Below are 25,805 nucleotides of genomic sequence, written 5' to 3'. Positions count from 1 at the left end.
GTGGGACAAAAAACTTGGTCAAAGGCCCTTCGATTGGCCCATAGGCACCTGAAGATTCATTTATTCCTATGTACAAAGCCCTGTGCTGGGAGCTAAGGATACACAAATAACTAAGATCACACCCTCCCTGTCTTGAAGAAGTTCATGGTCTGGCCAGTACTTTAAAGGATGTCTGCCCATGAGAGGACTAATTTGAAAGTCTGCACGTCCCCACATCCACTCCTACCTATGTTCAGCAAAAGTGATTCCTAGCCAGCCTTTTCTAAGCGATGTCCTCCCAAATTCTGCCCTTCCTCTGAAAGAAAACAGAAAGTACAGGAAAAAGAAAAATGGAGCAACAGCAAAGAGATCTATTTGGTTACCCATTCAAGAAATATCCGTGGCATACCTGCTATAATAACGAAGCTATGCTGGGTGTTGTGGGTCATAAGTGATCCAGTTCTTGCCCTTGAAGAATTCTTATTAATAATAACAACGGCTACAAACACTTAGACAATGCTTACACAGGCCAGGCACCATTCTAAGTGCTCTATGTCTGTTAACTCATTTAATCCTCACAACAGCTCCATGACAGCGGTATTATTATTACTTTCATTTAACTGAGCCATACAAAAGTGAAGTAATTCTTCCAAGATCACACACTGGTGAGGGTAAGGCCAGGACTGGCACCCAAGCAGTCTGGCTCCAGAGGCCACCATGCTTTTACTTATTACACTATAGTAGAGCCTAAACACTGGCCTTAAGGTAGTAAGATTTACTTTAGAGGCTGCACCAACACTAGATTCCCTGACCCCTATCCTAGCTCTCAGCAGGATGCTTGAAGTCAGGCATAAGTTCAAATCTAAGCCTGAGAGCAAGACTCAGCCTCAGTTTTCATGTCTGTAAAATGGTCATAATAAAAATTGGGCTGCCTAGCTGGTGTGGCTCAGTTGGTAGGAGTGTTTCATAACTGAAAGGTTGCGGGTTTGATTCCCAGCCAGGGCGGCATGCCTGGGTTGCAGGTTCAGTTTCCAGTCTGGGAGCGTATAATCCCTGGTCCAGGCCCATATGGGAGACAACTGATTGTTGTCTCTCTCACATCAATTTTTCTCTCCCTTCCTCTCTCTTTAAAAGCAATGAAAAACGTCCTCGGAAGAGGATTAAAAAATATAAAATAAATAAAAACTGGACTATGTTTTCAGATTAAACGAAATAACATATACATAGCTGGCCCTTAGTAAATTGGAATTCACTTCCTATTGTCAAACCTAGCTCTCTCTTCCTGGTTCAGTTCAGTGTCTTCCCAGCCACTCTCCCTGCCCATTTCTCCACTGGGAGAAAGATGCAGGGGGAAAGGGGGAAATGAAGGGCAGGAGCGACGGCTTCGCTTATCTTGCTGGCACTCCACTCTCTGAAACTTTGGACATGTCCTTGGAGGCTCCTGAAGGTCTGCCCTGTCCTGCATTTGCAGGAAAGAAATTTCTAATTTAGAATATAGACGAGACAGGTGAATGGGAGGTTGCTGAACTAAGAAAATGTACACAGGACATATGGTCAGTAACCTGTACTATTTCCTCAGACAACTGAGAGAGAGGAAAAAACAGAAAATTTAGTGACATTTTTGTTCTAAATGCTCACATATCAAGATTCTACTTTACCCTGTGTTTTCGTAAACACTCCAGACATGTCGAATAAAATATCTTGACTTTAAAACAGAAAAAGGATTGACTGGGGTATGTGTGTTTTTGAGAGTGGGAGTGAAGGGATGGGAGTAATTCAGGAAAAAAAAGAGTATTAAGTTTAAAGCAGTTACTGTCTGCCTTTCTCCCTCCCTCCTCCCATTCCCTGGAAGATGGGGTTCACAGCGAGACACTTCTGGGAAGATGAATCCAGTCCACCCCCAACCCCGCTCTATTGAAAGTCATTGATTTAAAAGCTATTGTTTTAGAAAGGACTTTCAGTTTAAAAGACTGCTAGAATCATATGTTAACATCTATGTGTAAAAATTATGTGCTAACAAGAACAATTCTTTTATGTAATCACTTATTGATAGATAATACAAATGCAAGTGGAAACTACTGAAATATCACTGTATACATTCTTTTAAAGTAAAAGGAAAAATCTTCTAATGACCCCTTGTGATTGTAAGACTGAAAAGAGGGCTCTGTGAATTCCATTGGTAGCACTGTAAATTGGTACATCTTTCAGAAGGCTCATGTCGATATAACGTGAGAGTCTAAAGATGTTTCTACTCTGACAATTCTACTAACAAAAAATCACTCAAAGGAAATTATTCAACAGAAATAAAATGGATACAAAGACTACCATAGAATCACTTATTAAAAGCAAAACAAGAAAACAATCTGAACATCCTATGACGGGCCTCCATCGTACCATATTTTTTTGTTTTAGTGCTCATTGCATTTTAATGGTTTGTTGGACAACTGTCTCCTCACAAGAGCATGTATTCCATGAGCACAAGGGTTGTCTCTGTCTAGATCCTTGGCACATAATAAATGTAAGATGTAGGAATTAATAACAGATAGTGAAATATTTTTATATAATGTTAAGTAAAAATAACACTATATATATGATAAAACTGAAACTATATATATACACATGGAAATGATTATACAAAAATGAAAGTAGTTATATATGAGGGCAGAGGAATTTAAACATTCTTTTAAGTTGTTTTAGTGCCTCTGAAATGTAAAAAGAAGGAACATATTTGCTGTTATATACACCAGCTATGACTTCATAGTAGAACTAGAGCAGCAATTATTAATGCTGGAAGAGTCGCCCCCAGTTCCACAGGCACTTGGGTATTCATTTTTTGCTCAAGGGTGGAAAGACTCAAAATACTCATATATCATAGGTAGCATAATCCTATTTTTAGTAAAAATCCAAAACAAAGGCAGTATGTTTTAAAGAGACAGGTAGAAAAGTCCTCTAAAGCAACCTCTTTTGGGTAGTGAATTTGCTGGTTACTAACAGCAGGGGGTGCCAAAGGGACCGCTTTTGTTCCCAGGAGATGGCAGGAGAGGGGCTGCCGCCACCTTGGTTAGGAAAGCTTAGGCTATGCTGAGAAAACACTGCCGGTTTTCCCCTAACAATGCGGACCTAGGGAAAAACTCTGGCCCTCTGTAGGTTCGAATAGATAAAAATCACATTTTTATTTTCATTAACTTCTGATATTTAGCATTTCCTTGAATTATAGTCAACAAATCACAGTAGTATTAGCAGTACTGGTGACTTGTCATGAACAGAAATCATGGATATAACGATAGCACATTGCAGTTGGTGCAGATGTCTCCAATATCACTTAAACTCAATCACTGCTTTGAAACCAAATTTCAGGAGTTACTGACAGACCCGCTACTGGCTCTTACTACTCAATGTATTAATAAAACTGTGCATATTATACTATCACAACTTTGTTTAATAATTTGGTAACTTTAAATATAACAAGTTCTTTTGTAATCCTGTGAATTTTATTTTCTGCATTTACAAACACTTTCATGAGAAGGGCTTTTATATGCTTTTGCCAGACTGCCAAAGGCACAGGAAAGGTTAGGAGCCTCTGCTCAGTCTAAAGGAAGGCAACCGAGAGGAAAAATCAAATTGGGTCTGTACAAAGCTGGAGAGAAAAAGAAGCATGTTAAGCCACCAGAGAGAAGTGGCTGTGAGGCCCATTTTCATTTAGTTTGGATTCTTTGAAGAGAATTTTTCCTTCACAGACTCCAAAGTACCCCAATATGTCCAGAAGCCTGGTTCATAGATAGGACATTCAGAGATCTACCTAATTTGCTACTACAAAGCAGTCTGTATTTACTGCAGGTACAGAGGCATGAAATACAATGTGAATATTGTCCCCAACATCTCTCTGGAAGTAATCATTACATGTAGACTCTCCAGATACCAAATATTCATTTGATGAACAAAACCAAAATCAAATCCAAAAATGACACAGAAGGTAGAGGTGAGATATTGCAATAAGTAACAGTCAATACTCACATTCGAACGAAGAGAGACTCTTTGGATGTCAGACCAGGAGATGAATACTTTTCAACCAGGGCCAAAGTACTGAAGCCAAACTTATGAATGGGCTCATTGGAATCCAGTGGGGGGAAATCTGTGTCAACCTCCCCATCATCCTCAGCAATATGCAGGCAGTAGGCATTGACATTATCACTGAAAGGAAAACCAAAAAGGTAAGTGAATACCAAGCTGAGAAAGGAACACAGGGACCAGAGGCCCTGATGTACAGCAAGCAAACTTGCAGTACTGCCATTCTTTACCCCAAAGCCTGTAGAGCGATACAGTTAGATCCCTCAAATCCTACCTCATTTGGTCAGGAGGAATACATGGCAATGCAAAGGGGGAAGAAACCCAATGTGAAACAAGAGCCTTTATACTACTCTGTTCTTCCAACAAATATTTACTGAGCACTTATTGTAGATAAGACACAGAACCTCTTAGATCAAAGATGAGATTTAGTATCAATTCTCAAGGAAGCTTATAATAAAGTAGGTGGTAAAAGTAGGCACAATATTAGCTATAGTATAAATGTAAATAAATATCATAAAAGAGATACACAAAATGATAAAGGAGAAAAAATTACTTGGGGGAAATCAGTGGACTTTGATTTATAGTTAGGATAAAGAAAATACCTGCTCTAGCTCTGGAGCAGTACTTACGATAACAAAGACAATCAATACAGTTCTCCTTTCTCTGAAGAAAATCAGCTTCATTTGGCAGGATCTGATTCCAAACACCAAGAATACTTAACAGAATAAAGCAAATGATCTGATTTATCCTGATCAACTACTGATGGACTTTTCTCACTTCCCTAGAATGTCTAGTCAGTAATTCCAGATTCTAGCCTAGTCCAGTTTAAAATCAATACACACCTCCTCCTTCTTCTTCTTTGGGGAGGTAAAAAGTCAATTTGCTGGAAAAGGGCGGGAAACTGTATCAACATCAGACAATTTAAAGCTGAAATCAACCTAAAACACTTCAGATACCCTGCTCCAAAGTTGAATTGTGAAAGTGTAAATCTGCTAGTATTGAGAAGCATGAATCTAACAGTTCGCAAGCCAGTGGGATTCTAAATTCTGTAGCTTAAATTTGGAGTTTTAATTATATGATTGATGCTTAAATTAATTAATTGCAAAGTGTATGCTAATTGTTTAATTGGTTGCTTGATCTATATAGATCATTTTTTGAATTAAATGAGTTGATTTACAAAGTTTATTGATTGGATGTGACAATGAATTATTTCACTGACTACCTGATTTGCAATTTTCCCAATTAATTCACAAATCTTTTGCTGCAATTCTGCTTATTGAGAGAGAGCCTACTTCAGGTGATCTATACTCAGTCTGTCACGATTAAGAGATATTTATTATATAAAACAGGTAATAAGGACAGATTAAAATTAATGGGAGCTGTAAATCTGCTAAATGGATGGATAACAAGAAAGTAATCTGGCTATGTTTGTCACAATAAATTTCATGAATTTGCAATGCTATTAAGAAATTTAAAATTCATCTCTGAATGGTATGGGAAACTTATAGATCTTTGCAAGAGGTTGCTAACTTAAACACAAAACACTGTAGAAGCAGGGGAAAGCCATTTAGACCAATAAAATGTGATGGTGTACTAGTCAAGAGCTTTGTGTCCAGAAAGACTTGAGTTAAACGCTAAGCTCCATCACTCATGGGCCATGTGGTTTCAGAGAGTAAGTTTCACCTCCTTGAGTTTCAGTTTTCACTTCTAAAAAATAGGGTATAATCACCTAACTCAGGCGTGGTTGTCAGGATTAGATGAGATTATATATAGTGCTGAGCATAGAACAGATGTAAAAAAATAAATGGTATGGTACCTATAATAAAGTCAAGTGGAAAATAACTTTGGTAGTTAGTTATAGCAACCCTTAAAGAAAAATTGTGGATGCATACGAGGAAGAAAGCAACAATGCAACACAGTGACATGTTCTACGTGCACACATCTGTGACTAGATTCACACGGCCACTGCGCTCCAGTCATGGGGCCATGGAGCCCCTGGGGTTCTATGAACAGGGCAGACCCTGACGAAGCGTGCAAAGGAGAGCACGGACTATTCACTGCTGTGTAAACCATCGTGACGTATGCCTGTGATTCCCCAAAGTCGCAGAGGTTTCAAGGGCAAATAGTAAGCTTATTGATCAAAGCAGAAAGCCAAAAATGGGTATCAGAAGAATTTTGATTACCCACCGATTGTCATGGGACACCCCCAAATCCCCTCAAAACAAACTCAACAAATGTCACAGGTTAAGATCTGAGAGCCAAAAGACTCACTGGCAAGTGCTCTTATTCTCCCCAGGTCTTGAATACAAAGTGTGAAATCATTTATTCTTGCAGGAAATATTTGCAAAGGGCCCGCCCTTGGGCTCTTGCCTGTCCTGAGCTGGAGAACACAGCAAGGAGAATGAGCCACTCACTCTATATTAGACAAAACCAGTGGAAGTCCTTTTCTGGGTTATCAGTAAGGTTTAACAGCAAATAGTGTTCCACATCCTAAAAACTCTTAATTAAATGCCTAAAAAGGAAATGACTAAGATTCCATAATCTGTGCAGGGACATACTGGTTCCTTTGTGCCTTTAAAAAGGAAGGATTAATAGAAGAAGGTACTGTGGTATTCTGACTTCTAAAACTGCTTCAGGACTCTAAATCAGTACTAGTACAGTAATCATTAGTATCCTTAGCTACATTTATTGAGCGCCATGTGCCAGACACTGTGCCAAGTGGTTTAGACACATTAGCTCACTGAATCTTCCTATTAGCTTAGTCACTTATTATTATGTCTATTTTACAAATTAGAAAACTGAGACTCAGTGAGGTTAAGTGGTTTGCTCAAGATTAAATGGGATGTAAGTGACAGAGCTGAGATTCAAAGCCAGGTAGTCAAGAACCCTCATTCTTGACCCCCACCTATCTCTGCCAAAGCCACGGTATGTTCCGATGGAAATGTTACATACTTGGAAAAAGAGAAAACCATGACACATTGCTTATAAGAAATTAGAAGCTTGAGAGATTTATTTCTACATCCTTGTTTTTACAGATGGGAAATAGATGCCTAGAAAAGAAGAATAACATGCCCACAATCACCCAGTTAAATAGGGTCAAAGACAGTTCTAGGGAACTGTCTAAGAGACAGTTCTTAGGTCTCTTTGCTTCTGCTTCATTACTCTTTGATCAAGTCAGAAGTTGGTAGCGTTTTGAAGTGGCGAGAGAAAAAGGGGCAGATGTGGTCCCTGACTCAGGAATTCGCCAAATATAGACATCTGGAACTTACAAAACAGCGAAAACAAGGGCCTCTTTATGACATAGCTCAGTGGAATGACGACAGGTTTTGCCGTCAGATCTGGTTTTAATGCTAACTCAACCATTAACCAGCTGTGTGACCAAATTTCTCTGTACTCTATTTCTTATCTATAAATAGCTTTCCTTGATTTTTCTAGGACAATCATTTGCAAAAGTGATTCTCCTGTGTGGTCTTACAGAACTTGGTTAATATTTGTGCATATAACTCTTGCACATTGCTTATTTTCTTATTTATGTATCTATGTTCTAAAGAGCAGGATCCTTCTACTGTCTGCATCCTTACTGAAGAGTAAACGGCTGGCATTTAGAAGATAGTTAACAAGTATTTGTTGAATGAATGAATATATGCATGCGTAGATTGAATCACACTACCTATATAAATAAGGTTATTATTAAAAATGTGTGTTTTAATGGGAAAAGGAGAAGTAATAAACTTTTCTTTTTTTCTTTTTAAATTGGTTTTAGAAAGAGAGGAAGGGGATGGGGGTGGGCGGGGTGAGAAACGATTTCCTGTCCCACCTGTCTGCGTTCATTGGTTGCTTCTGGTTGGTGCCCTGACTGCAGATCAAACCTGCAACCTTGACGTGTCAAGACGATGCTCTAAACGAGTGGGCTACCTGGCCAGGGCATAAGCTTTTCTTTTCGTTTTTCTTGTTTGCCACAGTGATATCTGTTAACCAAATAGGGCTTTCCAGGCAATGTACCCACTACATGTGTCAGAGATTGAAATTCAAGACAAGGGGAGAAGAAGGCCTAGTGAAAGGTAAGAATGAGTACTGGCGTCTCTCATTACTGGAGGAAAAAACACTGAAATTATTATAACTGTGTAAAAACATTCAATTATATAGATATAAAAAGACTAATAGGAAAGGTACCAAAAAGTTTACAAAGGTTATATTTACATTTAAGCAATGAGTATTTTTTTTTCCTCTCTAAATATCTTTACTTTTCAAATATTCCATGATGCGCAGTATAAGTTTCATTTCTCTTTATAAAACATTTAACTTATTTTTTGGTAAGGGTAATACATGCTTCTTGCAGAAAATTCAGACACATGGAATAGTACAAAGAAGAGCCCCACATCACAGGAAGGACTGCCTGCCCTGAAGGCTCTGAGCACAGCCTGCTTGACCCATATCCCGATTCCTAAGTGGGGTATTTTCTCTACCAAGTTCTGTAATTAGAAAAAATAACTATACCTACTACATACAGGTCTTGTAAGAATTAAATGACTAAATTCACTGCACAGGGCCTGGCATGAAGAATTCTCTTTTTGCCAAGATTTCTTCCACTACTCTTAAGCTTCTGATTACAGAGAAGCAGAACTGACTATCTAACAGAAGCATGGTACATAGCTTGAGATAGAGAAACCTAAAAGTCCTGTTTGTGAGTCACTACCAGAAAGAGGAATAATCAAGAGACTAAGGAACAAGTATAGGGCAACTGGATTCACAGGAAGAGGCTTAATTTCAGAGATGGGTGGATGTGCAAGGAGCAGTCCCTCACAGGCCATGATGGTTGTGAAAGAACTGGAAGTCTGAACAATGAGCAGACACAAAATGGAGCCTGTTGCCAAAAAGAGACCCTTTGGGGGAGTGAAGATATATAGCACCAAAGCTTTAATAAATAGAATTAACTGAATTTCACTTACTCATATTTTATCAGATAAGTCTAAAATTTTTCATTAGAAAAATTTACTTCATTGAATTATTGACCAATACTCACTTTATGTTCAAGACCAGTATGGCTTTTATGAAGTACATATAAATGGTACTTAATTCATATATGAAAATTCAGGAGCATTCCAGGAAGCATCCCAGATTTCTATCAAACATGATCTGACATGTTCAATTTACAACTCACAGAAATTCACTCATTTTGGAAAATGCAAAACACACTTAAGTGTGATGTCCAGAGAGATGGATGCTTATTGTTTTTTTTTTAATGAAAAATAAATGAGTGCACGATTCTGAAATGTCCAGAACTCTCATTACTTGGGCTTTGCTGTTTATTCTGATGACAGAATCAATATTAAGAGTATGTCAGGCATTAGCAAGAAAAAGCAAGTTCCCAAGGGTTGCAGCTCAGAAGTTCATCTCTTTGAAGTCAGAGAAAAGATTTTTAAGACTGTGAAGATTTCCTTTTGTCTGAACAAAAACCCCATAAATGGAAAGTAAAAACTGATAAAAAAAATTACAATGTTTGTCAAGCCACATCAACCTCACACAGGAATAGTTAAGTCTAAATTTTCTGGTAAAAAAAAAAAGTTCAAGGGAGAAAATACCAACAAATTTTTAAGTGGAAGCAACACCTTCACATTGTTGTGAGCCCCTTTTTTGACAGTTTCTATTGCTATGTCTTTAAGTTCATTGATTTCTTCTTCTGCAGTGTCTAATCTGCTGTTAATCTCATTTAGTAGAGTTTTCATTTCAGATACTGTATTTTTCATCTCTAGAAGTTCCCTTTGGGTTTAAAAAAAATCTTCTACTTCTTTCCTATGTTCATGTTTCCCTTATCATCTTGAACATATAGAGCATATTTGTAATAGCTGTTTTAACATTCTTGTTAACTGATTTCATAATTCTGGCATTTCTGAAAAGTCTTCTTTTGTACTGCTCTGAACTAGAGATTCTTCAGACAAATTAAGCTGGCAGAATTCTAAGTTTCAGAAAGTCATTAAGTTTATTACAAATTTACCCTGTAAACATTCACCTTCAATCCCACTACCAGAGGGATCTTTCAAAAACACTCCCGTGCTTACTTTTCCTTTAGAATAAAAACAAAAGAGCTGTTAAAAGTACTGGTTTCCGTAAAGCCTTCCATTATACTCTGCCCTCATTTCCAGCGCAGCTTCCACCCACTCCAGTCACGCCGGCTGCTTGCAGTGCCCTCACCAGGCCTCAGCGCCAGCTCCCATCACTATACAGGCCTCTTGGGTCAGGCACCTCCTCTTCCTAGTCTATGTGCTTATCTTTTGAGATTGAGCTCAAGCATCCATTCTAGTGGGAAGTCTTCCCTGGTATCCCTCCCACCCCTACTCAACGCAGGGCTCCATCTTCAGGAAGAATTAGAAAGGCTCTTCTGATTGTCCCCACAGCATTCTGGGTGTCCACTATTACAGCAAGACTCAGTGACAATGAAACTGAAAAATGTGTCATTTGGTGCCTGTATCATCCACCTGCCTGAATCTGGAGGCCATAAACTTTGCTTTATGACCGTTTGTATTCCCAGTGTCTAGCATAATGCCTGGGATGGTATAGGCGACATGTAAATGCTTGGTGAATATGTGATTTTAAAAATTAAAAAATTGAAGGACGAAGGGAGGAAGGGAGGAAAATCTCAAATGACTATAATATCCCTGGTGCTATCAATATGAGAAGAGTCTCATTTCTTCGTACAGTGTGGTAGTTAAGAGCAAGGGAAATGGAGTCAGACCTGGGTTCAAATCCTGATTCTCCCACTTGCTAAATGTATGCTTTTGACCAGCTGCTTAACTACATGAGCCTCAGTTTCTCTACTGTTACTATCTATGACTTACAAAGCTGTTGTAAGGAAGGAAATAATACACTTAAAGTACCTAGCATGAAGCATGACACACAGCAGGCACTCTAGTGTGTCTGATCTACCAATTCATTACCTAGTAGTATGCTGACTCTGGCATTTGGGAAATGTTGATAATGGACAATCTTTCTGTCCAGCTCAATGAACAAAGTGTCTGCAATAACGCCCTCCAAACCTTCACCTTAGCTTTTGAATGAACGTATCACCAAGCTGTGAACATATAACTCAGTGAATTTTAATGAATAAAGGTTTCTATACAGTCAGAAGCAGACACCTGGAGAAAGGCCTCCCGGGCATGGCAAGGGTGGAGAATTTTAGTCCAGATCTTTGAATGTTCCGTGTTCTCTTATTCATTCCACAATTATTTGTTGAACATTTCCTATGGATTAATATAAGCACTGTGTTATGGACTGGGGAACACAAGCCAATAAAATAGGCAGGGTTCAGGCTCCAAACCTGTATCTATGCTATTGCTTGTAAGACTTCTGCTCTTGGATCCACCTCTGAAACAATCTCAGCTTTCATTATATCTGAAATTGAATTCTTTATTCACCCCACCCTGAACCTACTTTTCCTCTAGGATATCCCACTTCAACACCACCATCCACACAGTTTTTCAATGTCCAGTCTTGGGCCTTTATCTCTTCTCATTCATTCACACTGGAGGCTTCTATTAATTCTATGTGGATGACTCCTAAAAATTCACATTTCTCACTCATGTCTCTCTTCTCTAAACTCCAAACATGCAAATATAAATGACTATTTGAAAACTCCTCTTAGATACAGCAAAGCCATCTCAAATTAATAGGCAGAAGGCCAAACTTAGACTGCTCCTTCTACTCCCCTTCCTACACCAAACAAACAAAACACAGTCTTCCAATGCTCCCTATCTCCGTCAAGGGCATAACACTGCGTTGTGCAAGTCAGAAATCTTTGATACCTCTCCTCTCCCACACTTCTCATATGTAATTCATTCCTAAGTCATGTGAATTTTTATCTCTTAATGGTTTCCAGAATCTGCCTATTTCTCCCAACCTCCACTGTGGGCCCCACCCACCTCTCATCTTACCCGACTCTGTTTTCTGTTCCCTTCTTTGCTCCGGCCACAGTGGCCTCCTGTAGTTCCCTGACCACAACATGCTTCCTTCTGCCACAGCATCTCTGCCATGCGGTTCCATCTGCTAAGACTTCTCCCTCCAACAGCCTCTGGTATCACTTTCTTGGGGAATTTCTCCCAGGCTAGATTCTCATAAACAGCATTCCTTTCCTTCAGAGTGCTTAGCTCAGTTTTTATGAAAACATTATTTGGTTTAATTATTTGAATTTTCTGCCCACTTCCCTTATTAAACTGTGGAATCCATGCCAGAGAGCCCACATCTGGTCCCATTCACCAGTGTATACTCAGCAAAGTGCCTGGTATATAGCGAACACTCAATAAATATTTATTGTATACAAATGATGAGTGAGTGAGCCAGGAATGAAGTGTGCTACATTTGATTTCTTCTTCTCCATGAAACTGTAAATTTTTTGAGTGGGACAATCACATTTCTCTTGTTCTCCATTTTACCCTCAATACCTAGGATGTGGAACTCTGTAAACATTCGCTGAATGAAGAAATGACTGAGGAGTTAAGCCTTTGAGATTAAGCAGGGTATCAAGAAAAGAGAGAGAAGGGCATTTCTGACTAAGGAAACAGCAAAGGCAGATGTGGTTATCAGCTTCATAAAGCTGCCAGTTAAAGAATGTGACGGCTTAGGATGAGCACAGCTGGGTGTCAAAATGGGAAGGACCTGTTAGGCTGTATTATTTAAGTAAATGGTTCTCAGTGATGGCCCTAAGGAATAAAGGCTGGAAACAGAAATCTAGAAATGGGAGAAGAACAGAGATAGGTGGGTAGGTAGATGGGGCGCGGGGGGTAAGGAGGGGTGCGCTGAGAAGTACAAAGAACTCAAATTGCAAAGTTGTCAGAAAACGTAATGTGTGGTCACACATTCCCATATACTTTCACGGCAAAGGAGAATTACCTGAGTCATCAGGAAAGGGCTAGACTGTGCTACTGTTGATGAGTTACTACTAGTTTTGTTTGTAGTAATAGCTGGTTATAGTTACAGTACTTAGCAAAAGCAGAAATGAACATTTACTGAGCATTTGCCATGTATTTTCTAATTTTATTTTCTTAACTATCCTATTAGGAAGTTTCCATTCTCATTTTATACAAGAAAACTGGAATATATGGGGATGAAGTAATTCATCCAAAAATCACCTTGATAGGTATTAACGTCGGAATTCAAACCCAGACTATGACTTTGGACCCCACAAAGTCATATAACCACTACGTTATACACTGATTAAGAAGGCAGAGGAAAATGTTAACACATTTTAGAGGGCTCCTATGAAAAACTGTTAAAATTAAGAAAAGTTTATACTGAATAAGATAAACCCTCAACTATGTACAAAACCCACCAAGTTTCCCATGGGCTCTAGATAGTTGAGGCTACATTTTAATGAAGTGGATCCATAGTGAACTCTACTGCATGGTTTTACCATGTCTTTACATATTCTAGAGCTGCGCTTTCTGACATGTGGCTACTGAGCACTTGAAATGTGGCTAGCTGGAATGGAGATGTGCCATAAATAGCAAATAAATACACGATATGAAGCATATGATAAGATGCTCAACATCATCTCATTAGGGAATTGCAAATTAAAGAGATATCGCTACCCACCTATTAGAATAGCTAAAGTCCAAAAGTTACATAACCAAATGCTGATGAGAATGTGCAGTAAGAATTCTCATGTATTGTTGATAGAAATGCCAAATGGTGTAATTATACATCTTAGAAGATAGTTTGGCAGTTTCTAAGAAAGCTAAACATACTCTTACCATACAATCCAGCAACTGCACTCCCAGGTATTGTCAAAATTAATGGAAACCTTATGTCCACATAAAAACCTGCACATGAAAAGTTTACAGCAGCTTTACTGATAAATCCCACAAACTGGAGTCAATCAAGAAGTCCTTCACTAGGTGAATGGGAAAACAAACTGCAGTACATCCATACAATGGAGTATTATTCAGCAATATAAAGAAATGAGCTACAAAGCCATGAAAAGACATAAAGGAACCTTAAACGCATATTGCTAAGTGGAAGAAGCCAGTCTGAAAAGGCCATAAATACTATGATTCTAACTAGCTGACATTCTGGAAAATGAAAAACTATAGGGACAGTAAAAAGATGAGTGGTTGCCAGAGATAAGGGGGGAGGAAGATGGAGCACATTTCATTCTTAGGGCAGTGAAACCATTTTATGTGATACAATCTTCAGAATCGTACAATATAAAGAGCGCACTCTAATGTAAATGACTGACTTTCATTAATAATAATGTATCAATATGGGTTCATTGATTGTAAGAAATATGCCACACCAATACAAAACGTTAATAAGAAGTAAAATTGAGAGATGGGAAGGAGATATATAGGAACTCTACTTTCCATGCAATTTTTTTTCTGTAAACTTAGAACTATTCTAAAAAATAAAGTCTATTAAAAATGTTTTAAAGTTTTATAGGTAACCAGTCTCAGAATTAAAAATAAATTGAAATAAAAAAGCAAAAATATATAAAAAACAAAGCTTAAACCAAGTTGACTGACATGAAACCAATGCATCACTGGTTACAATAAATGTTAGTAAGATAAACTTCCCTGTGAAAAGAAGTTGACTTAAACTGGGTCAAAAAAGAAAGACCTCACAAAATTATTCATCATATCTAAACCAAAAAGGCAAAGGTAGAAAGCTTAAAAGAAGATACATTAGACTAGACCAATGCAAAGAATAATAGGGGGGGGAAGCTAATAGTACTCAAATAAAGCAAAGAAAAAGGCAGGACACAATACAAAAATAAAACAAATTGGGCTGTTTTATGTTGGAAAAGTACAGCTCACAATAAAGATATGAAATGCATGAATCTTTTTGTGCAATATATAAAATTGAAACTGTTGCCATTTCAGGAGAATTTGACAGAAACACACAAGAAAATGGAAACTTTAATCCATTTCTCTTAATTACCCATAGATGAAATAGTTGAAACATTTAAGAACATAATAGTAATTAAAGATATTGATTTAATAAGTATATACTGAATTCTGTAGCCTACATAGAATAATTTTTCCAGAATCCATAAGATATTTAAAAAAATTTATTGTATGGTAAACTGCAAAATATAAATAAATCTCTAAGCAGAAATTTTATAGGCTATATTTTCTGATCAAAATTCAATAAACATGAATCGACGCAATAAAGTCTAAATTAAAAAACTCAACTACCTAGAGACTAAAATGACTTTAGTTAGTTTCTTCCAGATAGGTTTTAGTTTCTCCTAAAAATCACTGCATCAAAATAAGCAGGAAATCAGCTTATATACCATATTCCAATTCTTATCAAGAGTTAACAAAGGAAGTCAAGAATTCCAGTTAAAGTCTCCATTTCTACTACCACAAACAGTTTTCAAGACACAGAGACAAAAGAACAATATTCTTTCTTTAAAAAAAAAAAGATTTTATTTATTTACTTTCAAAGAGAGGGGAAGGGAGGGAGAAACAGGGAGGAGAGGGAGGAACATCGATGCGCAACAGAACACATCAATTGGCTGCCTCTCATCTACCTCCCACCAAGGACCTAGCCCGCAACCCAGGGATGTGCCCTGACTGGGAACTGAACTGGCAACCTTTCGGTTCACAGGCCTGCACGCAATCCACTGAGCTGCACCAGCCAAGGCAAGAACAATATTCTTAAATAAATGGTTTTCTTGACAACCAGAATGAAATTAAAAGAATGGTTTCCCATGCATCTAGCAATTTGGCCTCCTGTGAATGAAGAGATCTCCCAAAGGGCCAACCCACTGGAAAAGATCAAATAAGGACCTATTTCAACACTTAAGTAAAAATAAGCTAGAAAGAAAATACCTTCCACTACCCTGTCTGATAGGAAGAGATCCCAAGGATTTACTCTATAGACTGTCTTATACCAAACAGATCTGTGAAACGCACTGTCACGTAAGAATTGTAAAAAACTTCAAAAGACAATGGTTTATTTAAATTCAACATAACTGTGATTCAAAATATAATTACAGAGCAACTATTTGAAAATGTTAACACACTAGATATACTTTAGGAATAAAAATCTTAATAAGATGTATTCAATTTCAGAGGCTTACAAACTATTATCAGAAATAGTCTCTATTTCGGGGGTTCTGAATTGCTAATTAAAACTGGTTGACACTTTCTTTTCCTTACTAACTTCTCCTCTACTTTATTTATCACTTTCTGATAGGAATGTATTTAAATTTCTTCCCATTTTAACTGTGGACCAGTTGATGCCTCTTTAAAAATTTTTTTCTTTTTATCCTTATCCAAAGACACTTTTTCCCCAAATGCTTTTTAGAGAGAGAGGAAGGAAGAGAGAGAGGAACACTGATGAGGTGGGATTGTACATGCCCAGATCAGGGATCATACATGCCTAGACAGGGGACCGAACCCACAATCTAGGCATGTGCTCCAACTGGGAACTGAACCCTCAACCTTTGGGTTATGAGACAACACTCCAACCAACTGAGCCACACCAGCAAGGGTCAGTCAGGGCCTCTTTATAACCCCCTTGAAGTATCTTGAGACTATGTTTTTAGATACATACACAGAATTACTGTATTACCTTGGTGGGCTATTCCTTTTCATTTTACAGCTTACCAAAATATCCCTATTGACATTTTTGCCTTAAATTCCACTGTTTGATGCATTGCCACTGGCCCAATCCCTCCTATACCCTCCATCCCCTTTGGCCAGGCGGAGATGAAGACTCTGGCCCGTGGCAAAGGACAAAGGAGAATGGCTGCTGCCTAACAGCTTTTGGACTGGGAAAGAAGTAAGGTTCTTTTGTATAACAAAAGTATTTCATTTTGATGAAGTCCAATTTATCTTCTTTTTTTCCATTATGGATCATCCTTTTAGTGCCATGTATATAAAAACTCTTCATCTAGCCTCCCATCCCAAAGATTTTCTCCTGTTTTCTACTAAAGGCACAGTTTTACACATTACATGCAAGACACAATTAATTTCAAGTTAATTTCATACAATGGTATGAGGTTTAGGGTGTAGCTGATTTTTTTGGCTTATGGATGTCCAGTTGCTCCAACTCAATTTGTTAAAAAGGCTATCCTTTCATTTAATTTGTATGTACTTTCTATATGAAGACTTGTCCATATCTGCATTCAATTCTGGGAGAGTCTCTGGCATTAGCTCTTCAAATACTGTTTCTCTGCCATTCCCTCCATTCTTTGCTTCACAAATGGGAGGCTTTCAATCTTTCCTCCATGTCTCTTAACTTACTCATTTTTCATTCTCTATATCTCTTTATCTCTGTGTTACATCCTAGCTGGAATTCATTAGTGCTATCTTTCAACTCAGTCCCTCTTTAACTGTGCTCAGTCTAGAGTTTATCTCATGCTTTTTTTTAACTTTAATAACTGCATTTTATATTTCCAGTACTTTTAATTGGTTCTTTTCTAAATCCACCTCTTGATTCTCATCTGCTCATTTGTTTCACAATTTCCTAAAAGTCTACCATGGATGGTATTCCTTCATCTCTTTGATAATTTTAAGTGTATTTATTTGACATTATTTTTCAGATTGTCTCATTACATTTTGTTGGGAGTAAACTCTTCTGATTACTGTCTTTCTTTCTTAGTACTAGTTGTACTCATTTGCTTTGGAGTTTAATTTGCTAGCTCATTTTAAATAAAAACACTTTATCTCTTTCTCTCCCCGGCCCCTTCCTCTCTCACCATCCTTGTCTAATGCTTTTATCTATCAACGTTGCTACCACCTTCCATCCTTGTCTGAGCAGAGGCCTCTAGTCTCGAGCCAGGTCTTATTCTGGCTGCACAGGGTTCCTACACTTTGGTAACACTAGGGCTACCATAAACCCAGTCACTTCATGGCCAGGTTCCTGTCCTACTGCTACCCCAACACCCCTGCCAGAAACACAACTTTAAACAAGTCACAGACTAAGTTAGCTATGTTGCTTCTTTTCACAGGTAGGAATGTTCCACCCTAGCCCCTAGAATTCAGCAGTGAGACTTCCTCTGATCTCCATCCAGGTGTGAGGTTCCTTTGGTCCACATATTCTTAAGCAGTGTTTCCCACTTTTTTTTTTTTTTTTTAACATCATGGTATACTTAGACAATAATGGTATGTGTACACCAACACAGGTAGATGGATGAGAACGTTCCCTACCGAGAAATGATGGCTGGGGTCTCTGACCACCTCAGGCCTTGCCTAGCTACGCTGAAGCCCGAGAAAAATCTGTTTTTCACATACTGGTAAAACTCATTCCCAGCATGTTCACAGTAATACCCTAAAAGAATCGACTCCCAGAACAACAAGAGGAAAGATGAGGCTGCGGAGTTCTTAAGACAAGGATAAGGCTAGTCGTCCGCATTTCATGACAAAGCCTCATACTTTACTTAGAATAAAACTGCAACCCAATAAAGAATTTCAACAAGAAGAAAAATAAGATGTCATCTATGAAGACTCTACAAACACTATACTAGAGGACATACACGAGCATCCAGATCAGGAGTCTGAGGGACCACCTTCTCAAGAATTCCTACCAAGACCCCCTTGAGATGATGAAAACCAAGATGTTGGTCTTTGGCAGACACCACCCCCTCTAGGAGGTCTTCACCACCATCCTCCCCGCCAAGGAGGCAGATGGCCAAGACCTCCCCAAGGTCAACCAGCCAAGTAATCTGGAGGTCAGTGGCAGAAAATGGATATGAAGATGACAGCCCTTCAGAAAGCCATGACATTAAAACAATTCAGTCTATCTTCCATATACAAATAAAATTATCAGCACCCAATTAAAAAAAAAAAAAAAAAGAATCAACTCCCAGCACACTCTGCCTACTTCTGTACTTGGTTCTGTTTCTAGCCCACCAGAATGTTAATCTTGTTATTAAGCACGACTATGTCAAGAACATATTTCATTTATCATCACTATGTATCTGGAGCAGAATATAGAATTTAAAGCATGAATTTAAAGGGCCACCATAACCAGAGTGATGGTTTCCCTCTGTTTAGAAAACCCTCTCAACTGCCCTGCATCACATTTTTTTAAACAGATTTTTATTTATTTTTAGAGAGAGGGGAAGGGAGGGAGAAAAACGGAGAAAGAAACATTGGTGTGTGAGAGAAACATTGATTGGTTGCCTCCCGGCACGCCCCCAACTGGGGACCTGGCCCACAACCCAGACTTGTGTTCTGGCCAGGAATCGAACTGATGACCTTTTGGTTTGTGGGATGATGCCCAAACCACTGAGCCACACCAGTCAGAGCTGCATCACATTTTCTTATTCCTCCTTCAGGTTTCCATTTAGATGTCCCTTAAGGCTATTTTTTATGATTCCACTCTCACCACCAAATATGAGGTCAGATCTTCTCATAGAACCAGATTTTACCTGGCAATGGATTATACAGTATTATTATTGTCTATTTACCTTAGACAATAAGCTCCTCAATGGCATGAATTGCCTTTTTCACGTCTATATTTCCAGCTTTAGCACAGTGCCTGAATAAGCATGCATTTAAAAACTATTTTCATATCACCAATAGTAGAGAGTATAATGTAATATAATAGCGAAGAGTTAGGGCTTCACTAAGAATCAGAGGTTCCTGGGTTTACATACCAGTTCTATCACTTGCTATGTGATTTAGGAAAGTTACTTAGCCTCCCAAAGCTTTAGTTTCCTCATCTGTAAATGCATGTTCCAGTGCACTCTATCTCTGTTACTAGCTGTGTAACCCTGGGTAAGTCCCTCTGCCTCTCTTGGCTTCAGTTCCTGCACTAAACAATGTTTTAAGGATTAACTCAGACAACATATATAAAGTTGCTAGCACTGTGACTCCCTTTCCTGCTTTCTTGTTTCCACTTTATGCTAAAAAAGGATGATCATAGCTCAGCCTTAGCAGAGCTGCTAATGACCCTTTTCTGAGCCGAGGTGGTATCTTGGTTAAAAAGGCTTTCAATTGCCCCAGGAGCAATAAAGATTATCTTTAGATCCACAATTTATTCAGTCAAAGTAAAGGGCAATGTCAATAAGAACTTGAAATAATAATAAGTACAAATATAATGTATCTAAAAGAAAAAAAGAAAACCAAACAACTGACAGTAGGCCAGACCATTCTAACCCTGAAAATGTGAGAGGAGAAAGCCTGCAGGAGAATGCATTTCTAAAAGGAAGGCCCCCGCCACATTTTGCTGATTCCCAAACACTACTGCTGGGAGGGACACCTGAAACTAGAAGAGGATGCTTGTCAGATACGAAACTTAAGTAGGGAGAATCGATGCAGCAAAGCACTTTCAAGTTCCAGTTATGATGTACAAGCACAGAGACTCTACTTTCAAGCACTACATTTTAAAAATAATTGTTTAACGAGGAATAGATTCTAGTGACTGAGAGAAAAATTGAGCCACTGACTGGCAACGAAGAAAACTAATTCAGACCAAAGGAAATAATGCAAAAACCTTGACATCGAACAGATCAGGAATCAAATCCTGACTCTGCCATCTCCTACTGGTGTAACTGCAGCAAGTAACAATTCTATGCAGAATGAGGATCATAAAGCTCACCTCATAGGGAGCTAGGAGAATTCAACGAGAAATCAGGTACAAAATGCCCAGCATGGTGCCCAACTCATGGTAGGTACTCAATAAACATTAGTTCCCTCCCACTAACTCCCATGCCATTTTTATCAGCAAGCCTCAAGAAAGGTTTTAGAAACTGCTAAAACGCATTTCCTCGTGTCTGGATTCACAAACTAATCAGTTTATTTACAAGCAGATTCTCTGAGATAAGCCTGAGATACACAGGCCCAAGATCTGGTGAGCAACCTGACCTGGATCAGCGTGGCTGTTTGGTTCTCAGGCCAATGCCTAGAAAGACTGGCTGGGCCTGGAATGCAGCACGGGTGGCCAGGAGACAGCCAGAAACTAGAGCAGCCAGAAAGAGGAAGGATTACTTGAGCTTCGGCTCCCGTCCTTCGCTTGTGTACTGCCAACAGATGAGCCCGATCAGGTCCTGCACCCTGGCGCTGGCCATTGTCACCACAGTCATTGGTAGCAGTCTTTCCTGGCTCGAGTGCAGGGGGAGGTAGACATCAATCTTCTTGGTGGCTGTTGTGCCTACGTGACCCTGTGGACAGAACACACGCATGAGGTAAATAAAGCACACAGCCATGGTTATGCAGACCCCACTGGGCCATAGTGGCGGCTCTCCAGGCCTGCATGCAGCACAGCCATTCTCGTCCTTTCTGCACAGACCTGCTCATGAACCTGGAAAGGTCCCAAAGGGGAAATGCTGTCTAGTTTTAAGGGGTTTTTTCCTTTAATTTTCATTTTCTAATGGTCTGATGGATTCAGTTCTGCAAGGAGTAAGGTAAATGAGTGCTACAATTAGAACAAATCAGAGTGGTGAGCAGATCTGATATTTAGCAGCAGGAGACTTGCTTTGCTACTTATTCAGTGTGACCTTGGAAAAGTCACCAATAGACCTTGGCATCAGCGTCCTCCCTGAAAATTGCCCTCTCACTTCTTGAGACCTTGGAAAAAGCTGCATGAGAAGCTGCCACACTCTCTGAAGAAGCACTTAGGCCTGTAGCACTGGAACCAAGGGCTTGCCTTCTCAGAGACTATGGGGGGCTAATTCCACTATGCAGTATGTCTGTTTACTTCCATCATCTGCACTGAAGTTCAAGGGTCTCTGGTCTTCCATTTTTGCCCTAACCATCTTATCATACTTCCAATTCCTCCTACACACCTACCACTCCTCCCTCCCAAACCTTCCACTTGCCTCTGGAACTCTCACACTAATCAGCAAACTCCCATAAATCAGCACATCATCTTTTCAAAAAACATGCCCTCCACCTCTGCCTTAGTCGAAACCTGGTGGTCATTAAGGATATTGCTGCTTCTGCTGACTGGAAGACTATTTTTCTTTTGTCTTTTTCACTCTAAATCTTCCAGGTCAGGAGGTGGAGTAGGTAGGTACTCTCACCCCCATGATTTCCAAACTATTACTTCTCTTTTCTTGCAAACATGCCTGTGCTTTTGAGACCCCAGCCATCCAGCCACACCATTCTCTCCCCCCCGTATCTGTTCCTGTGATCCACCAACCTGACGGTCGTTCTCCTCACTCACTGAAGCCTGACTGCGCTCCTGCCTCCTAGTCTTCTTTCCCACCCCAACTTCTGTCTTCAGTCTTGGCAATTTCACCTAAAGGAATAATCTGTCCAATACCCAAGTGCCTCAATACATAGACCAGGTCATCCCCAATACCCTTGCATGTCATTCCAATACCTTTCCATCCATCCCACCTCAATCACAGTGGGTATACCGGAGAGCTGCACCACCTCTAAAATCTCAGAATATCTATTCACTGAAAATACTTTCATATGCTTTCCCCTCATTTGCTCAGGTAGTCCCTCAAATTCTTCAACCTACAATCTACTTACCCACCACCTTTTAATGATCAGTCCCCCTTATTTCCCAACACCACTCTCCAGATTGCATAACCCATTATTACAATCAGTCCTTTGCAAATACAGCTGAACACTCTCTCCCACCATTGGACTCCACTGGCAGAACACCAATCCTGGGGGCACCCAAACCTCTGCATTCCCCGACTAAACATCACTGGAGAAAAATCAATAACTATACAGGTTGATTTTACTTTAAATTCATGATGATAAACCTCAAATAGACACTTAGCATTGTATAGCAAGCCTACTGCATTCCCTGATGCAACCTGCACCCTACCCAAGACCCCTACGGCACACTTTGGCTTCTCTCCCAAACTTCCCACGATACCCCTGGACCTTCAGTTCCTGTCGTTCTCTTATGTTACCTGCCAACAGGTGAGAAATATTATTTTTCATTAAGAAAGTAAGAACTTTCATAAAGGAACTCTGTTATTCTCCCATTATTAAATTTATAAACTTACCTGGATTTCATCACCTTCTCCCCCAACCTTATACTAGAGGATAACAAGGTCACCCATCTTGTTAAAGGTCAATCTCTCCACTTGTGATCAGACTACTGCCTACCTCTCCAACATCATTTATTGTCACTCTGCCATATGCTCATCATGCTTCAGCTACACTGTCCTTCTAGAAGTACTCTGAATATGTGTGTATGTACCCTGCCTGCTTCTCCCACTTTCAAGACACATAGTAGGTACTATTCACTATGTCTAGAAGGCTCTTTCTCATGACTTTTGCGTCCTCTAATGTGTGTAAGAAAGTAACCAGCCTTGGGCAGGTTGCTTAATCTCTGTTCTTCCATTTCCTCATATGTAAAACAATGATGATAGAACCTATATATAAGAAGACTCTTGTGAGGATTATTATTTTTGTTATCATTACTTTTCAAGGCTCAGATGGTATAACACCTCCTCACAGAAACCTTCATTGATAATCCTATAAAAAGCAGCCCTGTCCACAGTTATTCTCACACACATCCTATTTATTTTCTTTACAGTATTTAATAATTTTATATATGTGTCTATTTATATACATCTTTAGTGAATGCCTTCCCCACTAGCCTCTGAGCTCTATGAGGATGTTAGCGTAGGTAGTTAGCTAGTTATTAATAAAGGAAGGGAACAGAGGGAACCAGACATTATTAAACAAGCTAAACTAGGGAGAATAAGCCTGTTTGTTTCCCTCAGAAGTTACAGATCACCGGAAGAAGGGATCGAACAATAAAAAGATGGAGATAAACATACGCACAATGGAGCCAAGATGGTGACCACAGACGCTTATCAGTCTAGCCTGGGAAAGAAGGGTTTGGTTAAAAGTCCAGACCCAGTGTAAGCCTGTGAAAGCTCAGGAAGTTGATTTGTCATTTTGAAAAAGCACCTGGTCTTTCCCAAGCCATGCAGACTCCAAATGCAGGCTCCAAGCAGGAGCCTGGGTGCAGCAGCACAGCAATCGGTCACAGTTGGGAACAGCACTAAGCACCTGGACTGGAACTGGCACTGCTGATGCCAGAACAATGGCACAGGATCTTTGGGCACTGGCCCTTGTTTTGACCTTGATAAAGATAAGGCTGGACTTTTCCCATGGCAGGGCAGACAGAGATGGGGCATTGGAAGCCTGGGGGCAGAATAAATCGTACCATGCCACAATCTCCTGTATGTGTGGGTCCCTGGAATGCTTTCCCGAGATTCCATGAAAGAGGATTATTTCCGCCAGCAGCTATACACAATGGCTAGCACTGTGCCTGGTGCATAGAAGACTCTCAAAAAAAAAATCTGTGGAACTACGAAATGCATTCATAAATAACTTAAATGACTACCAGGACACAAAGTAGGAACTCAGTAAATGTTAGTTTCTTCTATCCATCCTTCTTGCCCTTCTTCTATGTGTCTGTTTCCTGGTGGTGGCTGGAAATGGAGGGTCTAGAGCAATAAAGTGGTTCCATTTTTAACACTGTAATTTTATCATTCTAGGGCAAAATAAATCAGAACTAAGGTAAGGGAACACAAAAAATCAGTTTAAGAAGATCTTAAGAGAAATTTCACATCTCTTATAACCCAACATCTAATATTAGGATCCATTAATATTTTACTGAGTCTTGTCTCTATGTTATAAAGCAAATAATAAAAAAAATTCTCCTACATAATGCTCTCACTCCATCTCTCTCTTTCTCTCTTGTGTGGACATACATGCGCACACACTCACAGCCATGCATGTTTTTTCAGCTTGGAAAGAAGTCCAATGACTAGCAAAGACATCTCTAAACAGCAAGTGTTTGACCTTGTCAGGCAGTCAAAAGGTTAAAATTAAAACAAGGGCAAGCTTTCTGAAGTGGGTTTATGGCCCTTTTGTCACTCTCCTCAACCTCCTTTTCAGACCCAGCCCAGTTAACTGTCATTGCTCCTCCTCCTTATTTCTGTTTATTCCCTTTCCTCCTTCTGAAGAACTAGAGCTGAGGGATGGTAGGGATCACAGTATCTTAAAACAGGAGGATTTAATGAAATGACCAGTGTGAATGTGCCTTACAAACTGTAAAGTGCTTTAGAAATGCAAAGCAGTCTGTTAGATAGGGCCTAAGTTTTAAAATCAGACCAGTTTCTACTACCAAACCTATTACATGGTCATGTGAGACCGATGAGAGATGCTATAGGAGCCCTAGTAATAATAGTTATTATTATAACAAGAATAACAAGAACTGACATTTACAGCTGTTAAATAAATTCTGCCAAATGTTTGCCTAACATCTCATTTAATTCTCACAATCCCTGTAAGAGGTAGGGTCTATCATTACCTGCACATTAGAGATAAGAAAACTGAAGCTTGTAAGTCTACGGTCATCTAACCATCACAAAGGTGGAAGAAGAAGAATTCAAACCCATGTCTGTTTGACTCCGAAGCCCCTACTTTTTAACACTGATGCCTTCTTTTCCTAAAGTTATTCTAAATGAAATCAATTCCCATTTTCAAGGGCTTGGAAATCATCTCCTCCCTCTTCTCACAGCAAACCAAAAGCACTGCCTAAAGCAGCCTCCTACAGAAGGAGCCAGCTCTGAGAAGCTGGCCAAGAACTGGTAGAAGATTGGGATGCCAGAGAACCTCGCTATTTTAAGTTGACTAAGGGCACCGTGGTTAAGAAATGATACACCTACGAATCCCTTTATCCTCTTTATTTCATAGTGAAATAGCAAGTATGGGGGAAACTATGAGAATAAGTATTGGTGGATACTTATTAAATGAATAAAGCACTTTATCTTTTTAGACTTCTAATTCCATCTTGAGGCACTGATGACAGGAACAAGTGCTTTGCACAAA

General features: G+C 39.4%; 1 protein-coding gene across 8 annotated transcripts in view; it reads right to left on the bottom strand.

The window, feature by feature from the left end:
* Positions 1–25,805, bottom strand: part of MAPKAP1 (MAPK associated protein 1) — a 212,644-nt gene that overhangs the window by 98,402 nt on the left and 88,437 nt on the right. For all 8 annotated transcript variants that reach the window (XM_054584380.1, XM_054584373.1, XM_054584378.1 and 5 more), the window contains 2 exons: positions 20,979–21,151; positions 3,994–4,170 (listed from right to left, as the gene is read on the bottom strand). In XM_054584380.1, the coding sequence (XP_054440355.1) occupies positions 3,994–4,170; positions 20,979–21,073 (272 nt within the window). In that variant the 5' untranslated portion in view covers positions 21,074–21,151. The remainder of the gene's footprint in view (positions 1–3,993; positions 4,171–20,978; positions 21,152–25,805) is intronic.

The sequence above is a fragment of the Pteronotus mesoamericanus genome, unplaced genomic scaffold, assembly GCF_021234165.1.
Source record: "Pteronotus mesoamericanus isolate MK-2021 breed Mesoamerican mustached bat unplaced genomic scaffold, CSHL_Meso_final contig_78, whole genome shotgun sequence".
NCBI classification, from domain to species: Eukaryota; Metazoa; Chordata; class Mammalia; order Chiroptera; family Mormoopidae; genus Pteronotus; species Pteronotus mesoamericanus.
The sequence above is the reverse complement of the archived record's forward strand: the minus strand, read 5'-3'. Positions and strand labels throughout refer to the sequence as shown.